Source organism: Amblyomma mixtum, chromosome 8, assembly GCF_055824585.1.
Source record: "Amblyomma mixtum isolate Tamu chromosome 8, ASM5582458v1, whole genome shotgun sequence".
NCBI lineage: Eukaryota > Metazoa > Arthropoda > Arachnida > Ixodida > Ixodidae > Amblyomma > Amblyomma mixtum.
In genome coordinates this window covers 119775136-119787482 of record NC_143019.1, presented here as the reverse complement: position 1 = coordinate 119787482, position 12347 = coordinate 119775136, and the positions used below count along the sequence as shown (strand labels likewise).

Here is a 12347-nt window from a genome sequence, read left to right as displayed (position 1 = left end):
GACTGACTGTGATTTTGCTGCCGTCCGCTCAGCTGTTTGGTGAACTGTATAGCTGAGGTCACTAGTATGCGAACCCCCTTTCAATATATATATATATATATATATATATATATATATATATATATATATATATATATATATATATATACTGAGATTATTACTAATCGATCAATATCGATTATTGCATAAAGCAGTCAAAGGCGCTGGCAATTCTGTACCAGCTGAAACTTTACGAGTGCACAGAGCGCGCAAGGAAAAGAATGCGTGTTTTCGTGGTGAAAGTATGTTCACACCGTTTATTACACGTTAAGCTATTAATAAATACTTCTAATCGACCAGCGAACGGGCAGAGAGGAGACGCACTGGGGTTCTCTGGGGGCAAGGTGGCCTTGACCAGGCGGCTCCACATCAGTTGACCCGGCACGAAATTGTGCGCACGTGTCCGGGATCCTGCAATGAAAGTGGAAAAGTATAACACGGGCTCATTTTTCTACTCACGACCACACATGTATGGGTATCAAAAGAGCGAGCTTTCGCGTAGCACGAAGTAAGGGACGCGTTTTTTTACCACTGGATTATTTGGTGCATGGCATCTAACTGTACGAGGCGTCCGTTAATTCCAGATGCCCTCTCTGCACTTCAATTTGGCGGAGAAACTTCATGTGCTGGAGCATATTTGAAAATAAAACGAAGGTCTGGTTGACGAAGCCTGTTAAAAGATAACGATAGCTGTCTTGCCGGCGGCGTGATGACATGACGATTGTGTAAACCCATGATGGCAACAGACTGTTGCAGGCAGTGGCCACAGGCTGTGGCTAGGCCGGTTAGCTTGGCTGCATTGCTGCGCGCTCGCGCGAGGCTGACAGCAGCTGTCACGTGTATCGGGCTCATGCCTTGAACAAACGTCAGGCAGACAGCAAGTCAAGTATCCCACGAACGCTACTCACGTTCACGACGGCCGAGCCCACTTTGAATCAATGCCACATCTGCGTCCAGCTGACAGTGTTCCGACATTGTGTCGCTGGTGTGGAATAGAACTACGCCCGCGTTCGCAATGCCCAGCGCGGACACAGGTATGCAAGGGTTGCTATAAGAAAGGCCACAAGCGTCTGTCTGCATGTCACGCCAGGTAGACATCGTTGAAGCACGAGGACAAGCAGCGAAGGTGAATTTCTCGGACCGTCTCGTCCTTTGATACGTCTTCATGGGAGACAACCGTCCTCGTGCAAGACGAACCTGTCAAATGGAAGGTCGACAGAGGCGCCGACGAATCTGTCCTCAGTGGCAAGTTTTCGGTCCTAGCTTATGCCTCCCGGCCGCTATCTAGAGGCGGAAAATCGCTATGAGCAAATAGAGAAAGAGGCTCTGGCCTTGGTTTGGGTTTGGGGAAAACAATGGCTACCTGGTCGGCAAGCAATTCCCAATCGAAACCGATCGCAAGCCGTTGGTACCTGTATTTCTGTCAAAACGTCTTGACTGCCTTACACCGCGGCTACAAAGACTTAAAATGCGAACGATGAGGCACCAGTACGAAGTGATATTGTCACGTCGGTGTAAGACGCGCTAACGCTCAAGGCGGTTTAGAAGGCTCCCAAGAACGTCCGGTGCCGAGTCCGATGGTGGCGAACTTCGTCCTTTTCGCTTAATGTCCTCACGTCGTCGTCTTCAGTAGCGCTAGCGTCATTAGCCCCCCCGTTCGAAAAGCATCGTCCCGATGCTAAAGGAAACCAGCGTCAGAGGGAGTGTCACGGTGTCCGTGCGTGATACGGTTTCAGGCGAACGACGTGGACCACCTCGGGGCGCGCGTCGCGTCGTGAGCGTGGTGTTTGATCAGGAATGACTTCATAGTTGAGATCGCCGATGCGCCGCAGGACTTGGTAGGGGCCGAAGTAACGACGTAAGAGCTTGTCGCTGAGTCCGCGACGTCGGATTGGGGACCAAACCCAGACAAGGTCGCCTGGGAAATATTCGACCGCCCGTCTCCGCAGGTTGTACCGTCGGGCATCTTGGTCCTGCTGAGCGCGAATTCGCACCCGGGCTAGTTGACGAGCATCCTCGGCGCGCTGTAAAAAGTGGGCAACGTCGGCATTTGGGTGGTCGTCGACGTGGGGAAGCATAGCGTCGAGTGTTGTGGTCACCTGTCGTCCATAGACGAGACTGAACGGTGTCATGTTGGTTGTTTCCTGGACGGCGGTATTATAGGCGAACGTGACATAAGGCAGGACTTCATCCCACGTTTTGTGCTCCACGTCCACTTAAATCGAAAGCATATCCGCGAGAGTCTTGTTCAGACGTTCGGTCAAGCCGTTCGTCTGGGGGTGGTATGAGGTCGACCTGCGGTGGCTCGTGTGGCTGAAAGCAAGGATATGCTCCATGAGCTCAGCAGTAAAGGCAGCTCCTCGGTCAGTAATGAGAACCCGGGGTGCGCCGTGGCGCAGGACGATCTGAAGCACAAAAAATTTAGCCACATCGATAGCGGTTCCACTCGAAAGAGCGGCTGTCTCCGCGTAACGCGTGAGATAGTCTGTGGCGACAATTATCCACCGCTTTCCGGAGTTTGATATGGGGAACGGGCCGAGCAAGTCCATCCCGATTTGTTGGAATGGTCGGGACGGCGGGTCAATGGGCTTGAGGAAGCCGGCGGGCTTGGCAGGAGGAACCTTGCGGCGCTGACAGTAACGGCAAGAGCGAACGTAATGCGTAACGTCATGTCCAAGGCGAGGCCAGTAGTATTTTTCGCGAATCTTGGCTTGCGTTCTAGTGACGCCAAGGTGGCCGGAAGCAGGTTCGTCGTGGCATTCATTGAAAATTTCGACGCGTAGGTTCTCGGGCACGACGAGCAAGTACTCGCGACTGTTAGAAGAAAAGTTCTTTTTGTAGAGTACGCCGTCACGGAGGCAGAGGGAAGACAAAGCTCGCCGGAAGGCGGCAGGTACTCTGCCACTGGCACCTTCAAGATAATCAATGACGTCTCGAAGGTCCGGGTCGGCGCGTTGTTGGTCAGCAAAGTCGGTAGAGTTTAGGGCGGTCACAAAGGCGTCGTCAGGAGCTGGTTGTGCAGGGGCACGGGAAAGGCAGTCGGCGTCCAAGTGTTTGTGGCCGGATTTGTAGGTTACAGAAATGTCGTATTCCTGCAGTCGGAGACTCCATCGTGCGAGGCGCCCTGAAGGATCCTTTATGTTGGCCAGCCAACAAAGTGCGTGATGGTCGGTCACTACTTTGAAAGGTCGACAGTAAAGGTATGGTCGAAACTTGGAAATTGCCCACACGATGGCGAGGCATTCTTTTTCGGTGGCAGAGTAGTTTGCCTCGGCCTTAGACAGTGCACGACTTGCGTAGGCAATTACACGATGTTGATTTTTCTGGACCTGAACTAGGACTGCACCCAAACCGACATTGCTGGCGTCGGTGTGTACCTCATTGTCAGCATATTCATCGAAGTGCGCCAGAATGGGTGGTGACTGTAAGCGGCGTTGAAGCTCTAGGAACGCCTGTTGTTGCGGCGCTTCCCACTGGAACTGGACATCGGCCTTGGTCAGGTAGGTAAGGGGCGCAGCGATTTTAGAGAAGTTTTTCACAAAGCGGCGATAATACGCACATAGGCCAAGGAAACGCCGAACTTCTTTCTGATCGCGTGGCGGCGGGAAATTCGCGATGGCGACGGTTTTTTCAGGGTCTGGAAGGACCCCTTCTTGGTTCACGAGGTGACCCAAAAACTTCAACTCCTCGAACCGAAGTGACACTTCTCGGCTTTTAGAGTGAGTCCAGAGGATTTTATGGCCTGCAGCACCGCCTCGAGGCGACGAAGGTGCTCGTCAAAAGTTGGGGCGAATACGATCACATCGTCCAGGTATACGAGGCAAGTGTGCCATTTCAGGTCCACGAGTACTGTGTCCATAAGCCTCTGAAAGGTCGCTGGGGCGGAGCAAAGACCAAATGGCATGACCTGGAACTCGTACAACCCGTCTGGAGTGATGAATGCCGTCTTCTCGCGGTCCCTCTCGTCTACCTCTATTTGCCAGTACCCAGACTTCAAATCCATGGAGGAGAAATACTTGGCGTTGCATAAACGATCCAAAGCGTCGTCGATTCTGGGCAAAGGGTAAACGTCCTTTTTAGTAATGTTATTCAGTCGCCGGTAATCAACGCAGAACCGCAATGTTCCGTCCTTTTTCTTTACGAGCACGACAGGTGCGGCCCAGGGGCTCCGAGACGGTCGAATGACGTCGTTATCAAGCATTTCCTTTACTAATGTCGTACTTGACGTCGACTATGTCCTCTGGATCCGGTCGTGAAACACGAGTCAGGCTTTGTGCGCACTTGGTATCAGTGACGGCATCTATGTAAGCGACAGTCGTCCCCTTGTTCAGGTGCTGGTGCTCATTGCTGAAATTAGTCAGGAGTACATCAACTTTGCCGTCTTCCAGAAACACGACCGCCCGAGGTACTGCAATACTGGGGTCGAGAAGCAAAAGTTGTTTACTCTCGACTATACCTTCAGTGTCTCGAATGGTATGCGAACCGACAGTCACCAGTATACTGGAGCGGGGAGGCACGGTCACTTGCTCGTCAAGAATATGGAGCGCCGACGGGAGGGCATCTGTGGTGTCAATGGCATTCTCTGTCGAAAATTGGACGGACTGAGACTGCAGGTCGATGATGGCTCCGTTGTCCGTTAGGAAGTCCATACCCAGGAGAACATCACGAGAGCAATCAGCGAGGACAACAAACCTTGCAGGGAACGTTTGCCCTTGCACCGTGACCCTAGCCGTGCACATTCCTATCGGCGTAATCAAATGTCCCCCAGCGGTACGTAACTGCGGGCCGTCCCAAGCTGTCATAACCTTTTTGAGCACAGCGGCGAACTGTCTACCCAGCACCTCCACCAGATGTTGAGTGATTTCTCAATGGACAATATATGTACCTGGGAGAGAACGGACCGCGGTCGACGCGCTTCCCAAAGCGCCTTTGCAGGAGACTGGCGAGATAGAGCTAGAAAGCGACATCGATGCTTTTTTTTTGCTCTGCGTGAGGACAACCCTTCCCATCCAGCCGTACAGCTTTTAGTGGATGAAAAAATCCCAAAATGCAGGCCGCGTGTGCTTGCATCTCCGAGAACTCTGCACAAAAGAATGGCCTTCCCGACGAGATTTACCCCTACGAGTGAGATCTTTCTACGAGTATCGTCAACAGCTTACCGTAGAGGGTGATCGGCTACTCTATGCAGCCCGTGTCGTTGTCCCACTCACGTATAATAAAGAAATTTTGCGCCTTTTGCACGAAGGTCACTTCGGCATCACGAAGATCCAGGCCTGCGCTAAAGTCTAGGGTTGGTGGCCAACAGGGGCTAAAGACATTAAACCACCCTAAAGAATGGAAGGAGATTAAGTCTGGGTTGCCGACTTAAAGCGAAAAGGGGACGTGGTGGCGCCCGCAATGGAGCCTAGATCATACATAGTTGACAATGGTAACGGCACTATACGGTAAAATCGAACCAGACGTATACCTTTTCTCCAGCCTGCGGAAGGGGAGAGAGACAACCAAGACGTCGTATACGAGGAATATTTGTATGGCGAAATACACGAAGACGACAAGGCACTAACACTCCCAGGGACTTCAGTTTCTCCAGAAGATTGACAAACACCCTGCGCTGACGCCTCCCATAGGGACCTCGCCCGCTATGCATTAGTGGTTCGGAACAGTCCCAGCCTAGGGTCTCAATCTGCTCTGTCCCACCGGAAAACCAGGTGTGGACGTTGTGTTATTCCTCCCAAGACTTTGCTTTTTTGTCAGGGGAGATGATGTAGCCAGTAGCCACAGTAGCTAGGCCGGTTAGCTTAGTTGCACTGCTGCGTGCTCGCGCGTGGATGCTGCGGCTGGCACGTGTGTCGTGCTCGTGCTGGTATTCCCTTGTTTGGAGTAAACCTGTCCTCTTGGCATCTCAACACAGATAACGTCTTTAGACCTGACAGTGCGGATTCATAGAGAGAGCCACTTGTCACTGTGTGGGGAAAACGTTAGAGATCAGTGCGGCACCCGCATCCGAGAAGTGCCGAGGCATGAGATCACACTTCATGACACCACACCACGACGTCGACATAACAATTCCACCCTTTTCACGTCAACTGAGACTCGTGACTGGAAGTACACAGCCTCAAACCAGAAGTCGATCACTTATCGATCAGTTATCGATCACATATAGATCACTTATCAATACCTTATTGATACCACAATTAATTGTCTTGCTTAATCGGGATGGATCAGTTGCCCATCTGAGCTTTCCAACTTCGCGCCACGCTTCGTTTTCAAATTTGGCCTCACGCGTAGGGTCCGTCTAATCTTTTGGCCACGTGGTGCCACATTTCCAGCGTTTTCAAATTTTGCGCCATGTTTGCTCCAGCCCCGCCCACATTTTGGACATTTTTGGGTCTAATTGACCCCCCTCAACCCTACGATTGACTGTACTAGATTTCTTATGCTCTATCCTATGGTACTATTCTTTTTTTTCGCATTCTTGCATTTTTTTTGCAGTTTTTTGCTTCCTAATCATTCTTGATATAATCACTGTTGGCTTAGTAGCCGCATTTTCAATTGTAGTTTTTCATTGCTTATTTTGTGGTTCTATATTGTTCTGTACTATCGTACTTGCTTTGCTTTTTCCCCTGTATGTATTTCCCTCTCCTGCTTGGACATACAACATGTCCACATTAATAAATAAATAAATAAATCAACCGATTCATTCGGACCTAATCGTGCAGAGAAGCTCGGCTCACTTTTTGGACATATGTGGCTCCATATAATCAACCCACCTCACCACCCCCAATTCCCGATTTTCCGCACGAGTTTTTTTGATGCTGTATACGATGGTACCATTTTTTTTGCATAAACCTATTCGTTCGGACGTAATCGGGCGGTCAAGCTCGTGATGACATGAAACCGCAGACATAGCCATTCAATGCTCATGCATTAAAACAGGAGCAAACGAAAGTATCGCAGCTGATTCTTCCCTGGTTGTTCGTCTTATGCTTAAGGCCTACTTCTGTCTTCTGTGTATGTGGGATGAAAACTGGTTCATTCCAACTCCTTCTCAACGGTCACAGGTCTAACTCTCATAATTGTGACCATTCAACCGCAGGACAATTCTAAGGCCATCACGTTGGAAGTGTTTCCGAGAGATCTAGCACCGCGAAATCCGCGAATTCAGCTATGTGCTGGTTATAGTACAGGGCGATCTCACGTCAGTTGAGACTTGGCGGAAATATTATGCAAGCTGGTAACGATGCTTAAGCGATAGCTGCTACAACGATGAGGATTCATACTCATATTTCTGGGACTTATATATTACTTCCTGGTTGCACCTGTAAGTCTTGCTCGCAGAAGTGATCTTTCTCAGAGTTTTCAATACTGAAAAGGGATTAAAGTTAGGGGTTTCGTAACGAGTATGTAGCAGCCCCTGCTCAAACCCTTGTGAATTCACAGCTTATGCTTCTAACGTCTATGAATGGGAGATATTATATACCTTCTCGCCAGTGCCGGCTTGGGAAGCGAAGAGTGCCTTAGATCAGGCTGTCTCGGCGCCTCCTGGATATGGATGGTCGCCATGTGTCCTCGTCTCGCTGAGCAGCCCCACGTCTCGGAGCTTGTGGCGCCGAGGGCTCTGGAGCAAAGGGGGGCGTACGAATCCCCCAGCACCATGAAGGCCTCGAAGTCGGAGCCGGCCGAGCCTCCCCAGGTGCTGCTGCACGAAGTGGTGGTCTCGCGATCGCTGCGATGTTATTGCACATTGAGGATACACAGGTGGTAGAAATGATTGCGCAGCCATCCACTACGCAATCTCTTTCCCCCATTTATTCCATCCCCTAAACCTTTGTCCCTTCCTTTCTGTGGTTTCCACCCAGATTTGAGACTGTTACTGAGCGATTTGCTTTGGTTTATGGTTTACGGACGCTTAAAATCCCAAAAAGTAAGGCTGTGAGGGGTGCCGTTATGGAAGGCTCCGGAATAATTTCGAGAACCTGGGGTTCTTGACCGTGCACTGATATCGCAAAGCACGATGGCGATTTTTGCGCTATGCGTCCGCCGAAACGCGGCCGCCGCGGTCGGATTCTAACGCGCGATCTCCTTCTCAGTAATACTTTGATTTGAGCTAGTTGGTTGTAGCATGACATGTTTACGCAAAAGGCGTACTGGCGCTAAAAAACGAAGACAACACACACAACAGGACAGGACTGGCGCCAACTTCCAACTAGTTTATTCACAGAAAAAACCACTTAAGAACCACACTGCATGCAAAAAGATACAGACAAACCAGAACCAAGGGGTGATTTAACAAAGATGCACGTGCCAAACGGACCAAAGGAATGATTATAACGCTGCAAGAGACCCACTCAGAAACCTAATCTCTTCTTCTGCGATATCTGCGTAAGCAAGCCATCTGTGTCATTGTCAGAAGAAGAGATTAGGTTTCTGAGTGGGTCTCTTGCAGCGTTATAATCATTCCTTTGGTCCGTTTGGCACGTGCATCTTTGTTAAATCACCCCTTGGTTCTGGTTTGTCTGTATCTTTTTGCATGCAGTGTGGTTCTTAAGTGGTTTTTTCTGTGAATAAACTAGTTGGAAGTTGGCGCCAGTCCTGTCCTGTTGGGTGTGTTGTCTTCGTTTTTTAGCGCCAGTACGCCTTTTGCGTAAACATGTCCTTCTCAGTAGCCGAACGCGCTAACTACTCAGCCACCGCAGTGGGATACCACCGGCCACATGGCTATTTTTCAAACCACGCAACCACCCTTTGTTCAATTGCAAACACCTTACTATTCGCTTCTGAAGAACCGCTGCCACCAATATGACCTCCGTCTCGTTCACACACGACCAAACATATTTTTTTCTTTTTTTCTTTAGACAGTGTCAAAGGCACGCCAAGGCATCGCTCATTTTGCTGGGTTAATGTATCGTGCGAGGTCGATGGGACTTTTTTAGTTGCGACTGAAGGAAAGATGAAAACTTAATGACGATTATTTAGTTATACCGAGCGAAAGCTCTATACCATTGATTCGCTAGTCGAAATTCCCGTTGCTCCTCGGTTTCAGGTGCTCCTTTAGCTCGCATCCTCTGCAGTACACCTACTCGGCGACCTATATCGACTCTCTGGTCGGACGCGGCTTCAAGGCGACTCCGAGGAGTTGCGACTGCCAATCCGCCGCGCCTTATCCGTATCGAGACTTAAGGAGAAAGCGCCGACGAAGCAACTGCTACACCCTCTGCTAGTCACATGATATCACAAAGGCGAAGCCAGCTAGTGCGTGGAGTTGCACATTCTCGTTCACCCTCTCGTATTCACGTGACATCACTACGGTGGTGCCGGCAAGCGCGCGCGGGTGCCTCTGCTTGGCAAGTCACGTGGTTTGCCTGCGTTCCGCGGGCACTCGGCTGCTGACCCGAAAGACGCGGGTTCGATCCCGGCCGCGGCGGCTGAATTTCGATGAAGGCGAAATTCTAGAAGCCCGTGTGCTGTGCGATGTCAGTGCACGTTAAAAAACCCCAGGTGGTCGAAATTTCCGGAGCCCTTCACTACGGCGTCCCTCATAGCCTTAGTTGCTTTGGGACGTTAAACCCCAACAAACCAAACCAAGCCTCAATGTGAAATGCGCAGCAAGATTAACTCTGGGAGATATGTAGGAATAGAGCTCTTGCTGTAAAAGGAAATTGCACGGGCTTTACCCGCCGCGGTCGCTCAGTGGGTAGGGCGCTCGGCTGCTGAGGCAGAGTTCCCGAGTGCGAACCCCGCCGCGGCGGCCGCACTTGGATGTCGGCGGTGTGCTGTGCGATGTGAGTACACGTTAATAAAAATCCCCAGGTAGTTGAAATTATTATAGAGCCCTCCCTTTCTTTCTGTTCTCACTCCCTCCGTTATCCCTTCCCTTACGGCGCAGTTCAGGAGTTGACCGTGACGTGACAGACGCACTGCGGCACTTCATATTTCAATTGACGCCTTAGATGCAACCTGTAATGTACGCACTGCATTTGTAAAGTGCCTTGTTGTTCGAGCTTGCTAAGTGACTGGTACCTTGAAATCATTTCTCGTCGGCAATCTGCCCCGTCATTGCGCACAATGTGTAGGCCATCTGTTTCAAAGAACGCGAATAATCCACGCACCAGTAGAATCCCCCCCCCCGATTAGTGGCACCAGCATAAAGAATGTTTCTTACCTGCTCTCGTTCCCCCGGCTCTGGCAACTCCTGTTCGAGGGAAGAATGAGGCCTCCGCCCTCATTGCAGCATCGCGCTGCGATTCCTCCCGAGGCCCGCGCTGCATAGCCGCCCGAATCTTGCGCCACTGAACCGCGTCGCAGGGATTCAGGCGCTGGAAGCCGGGACGCTGCGTTTGTCGTTCGACTCGAGTGCCGCCACTGATGGCTCCGATGTGCAGAGGACTCCTTGAAGCGCTTCTCTTGGGTGTGCTCGGCCGTTCTCGGTGATGGTGGCTCGGCAAACACACAGCCATGATAGCGCTTCTGAAGTCGACCGGGCCAGTTCACGTGAGCGCAGTCGCGATCCTGCGGCCTGTTCACGCACCCAAGTGGACGATAGGAGATGGTAACCCTACAGGTTTAGCGGCTGCTCCAAGCTTTTCCTAGCCTGCACTCGGCCGTTGCGTTCGTATCAGTGCCGTGAGCGTTGCTGATGCGCAGCGCGAGGCGTTCCGAATGCAGCACGTGGCTCGTGGGCCTACCCATTCAACATCCTTCCTTTAATGGCTCAAACTCTCGTGACCAAGTCGTGTTAACAATTTTGTCCGTGTTTCAGATTGGTCGAAATGGTCGTGACGTCACTGCGCGCGAAATTTGACGGGTATCCACAGAAATATGTGAGACAGTTACTGCGCTATTTCCTTTCCTCAAATGCAATTTTTCGACTGGTGTCCACCGAGGTATGTGAGACAGTTACTGCTGCCTAATTTCCTCTCCTCGAATATAATTTTCATTTTCTTCATTACGGCCCCTCTTTCTTCTTTCCCCCCACTTCCTCCCTTCCTGTACAGTGCGGTTCAGGCGTCCACCGAGATGACAGAGATTCACAGCGCCATTTCCTTTCCTCAAAAAGCGTTGCGTTCAAAGGGCAACGCATCGCGCCCAACGGGTGGTGGCGTTCCGTGGACTCCATGCCAGCGCTACAACACGCTGTCGCGTTCCACTCCTAAAGGCAAAGATTAAGCGTCATTAATTGGCAGTTAATTAATGCACCAACAGAATGTGAAGTGAACAATCGTGTACCAGAATGCAGCATTCAGGGTTTCGCCTTTCACCACTTTAGCCGCTAAAGTTCCTCGTAATTTTTTTCTCCTCCTCGCTGTGAAGGCTGTGATTTGTTGTTGTTTCGGCTGAAGGAAGGATGAAAATGAAAGTGCACAGCCCTGCCCACAGGCTCGAGCTGAGCCACAATGGCCCCCACGTGCAGAGAACAGTTGAAAGAGGTGAGAGGAACGTAGCGGCGGCCGCTGTTCCATGTACAGTACATGCTGCGGCGGCGGAATTTCGATGAAGGCGAAATTCTAGAGGCCTGTGTACTGCGCGATGTAATTGCACGTTAAAGAACCGTGGTCGAAATTTCCGGAGCCCTCCACTACAGCGTCTCTCATAGCCTGAGTCGCTTTGGGATGTTAAACCCCAATAAACCAAATCGATAGTGGAATGTTAGTGCAACCCCAAGGGGTCGAAATTATTACGGAGTATTCTGCTACGTCGCCTCTTCGTTCCTTTCTTCTTACACTGCCACCTTGCTCCCTTTTCGTATGGAGCGGTTCGGGTGTGCGCCCAGATTTGATGCAATTACAGCGCCGTATTCTTGCATAAAAAACAATTTTAATTTTTTTTTGTGCGTCGGGCTGACCAGCGCCTTTCCCCTCGGTTTCACCCGAGATAAGCAAACGCACAGAGTGAGGCGAGCGCGCAGCAAGGACGCCAAAGTAGCATTGCTGTATGAAGGCAAAAGCCTTTATAATGCCTTATACAGTCGTTAGCAGCCTATAGCAGCCTATAGCAGCCGCGTCGGCAGATGTGTCCGTGTTTCGGTTACGTGCCTTATATGGGCATATGCTAATCATTATTTAATCGATACTTAATGGTAATTGCATGATAATAATTACTAATTGAGTAATGATAGCTAAGCCATTAGCCTAATAACCTTTCTAGTCAGCCCAGAGAAGTAAATAAAATCGTGTAGGAAATATGTCGACTTGGGGAATCGATCCTTGTCAGATACGAAGCCATCTACTGGTAGAAGGATGGATAACTGGGCGAGTTTGTACTGATACATCGAGGGAGGGAACAGCGCGAAACAATCCGACCGACAAAGC

The 12347-nt window shown here is 50.6% G+C and overlaps 1 protein-coding gene across 1 annotated transcript; it reads right to left on the bottom strand.

Moving 5' to 3' along the window:
- Positions 1–283: 283 nt before the first annotated feature.
- LOC149334093 (uncharacterized) lies at positions 284–10735 on the bottom strand. The gene is made up of 4 exons (XM_089557861.1): positions 10725–10735; positions 10202–10594; positions 7520–7765; positions 284–450 (listed from the first exon to the last, which is right to left on the bottom strand). The coding sequence occupies exons 1-4, from the start codon at positions 10733–10735 to the stop codon at positions 315–317; spliced, it is 786 nt and encodes a 261-aa protein (XP_089413987.1). The 3' UTR covers positions 284–314.
- Positions 10736–12347: the final 1612 nt, after the last annotated feature.

Bases quoted from the DNA above. Each gene is read 5' to 3' on its own strand.
- LOC149334093 (XM_089557861.1), bottom strand. The intron at 7,766-10,201 runs GTAAGAAACATT...ATAACATCGCAG, and splicing joins AGCCGGGGGAACGAGAGCAG to CGATCGCGAGACCACCACTT. The intron at 451-7,519 runs GTATATAATATC...CTTTCATTGCAG, and splicing joins AAGCCGGCACTGGCGAGAAG to GATCCCGGACACGTGCGCAC.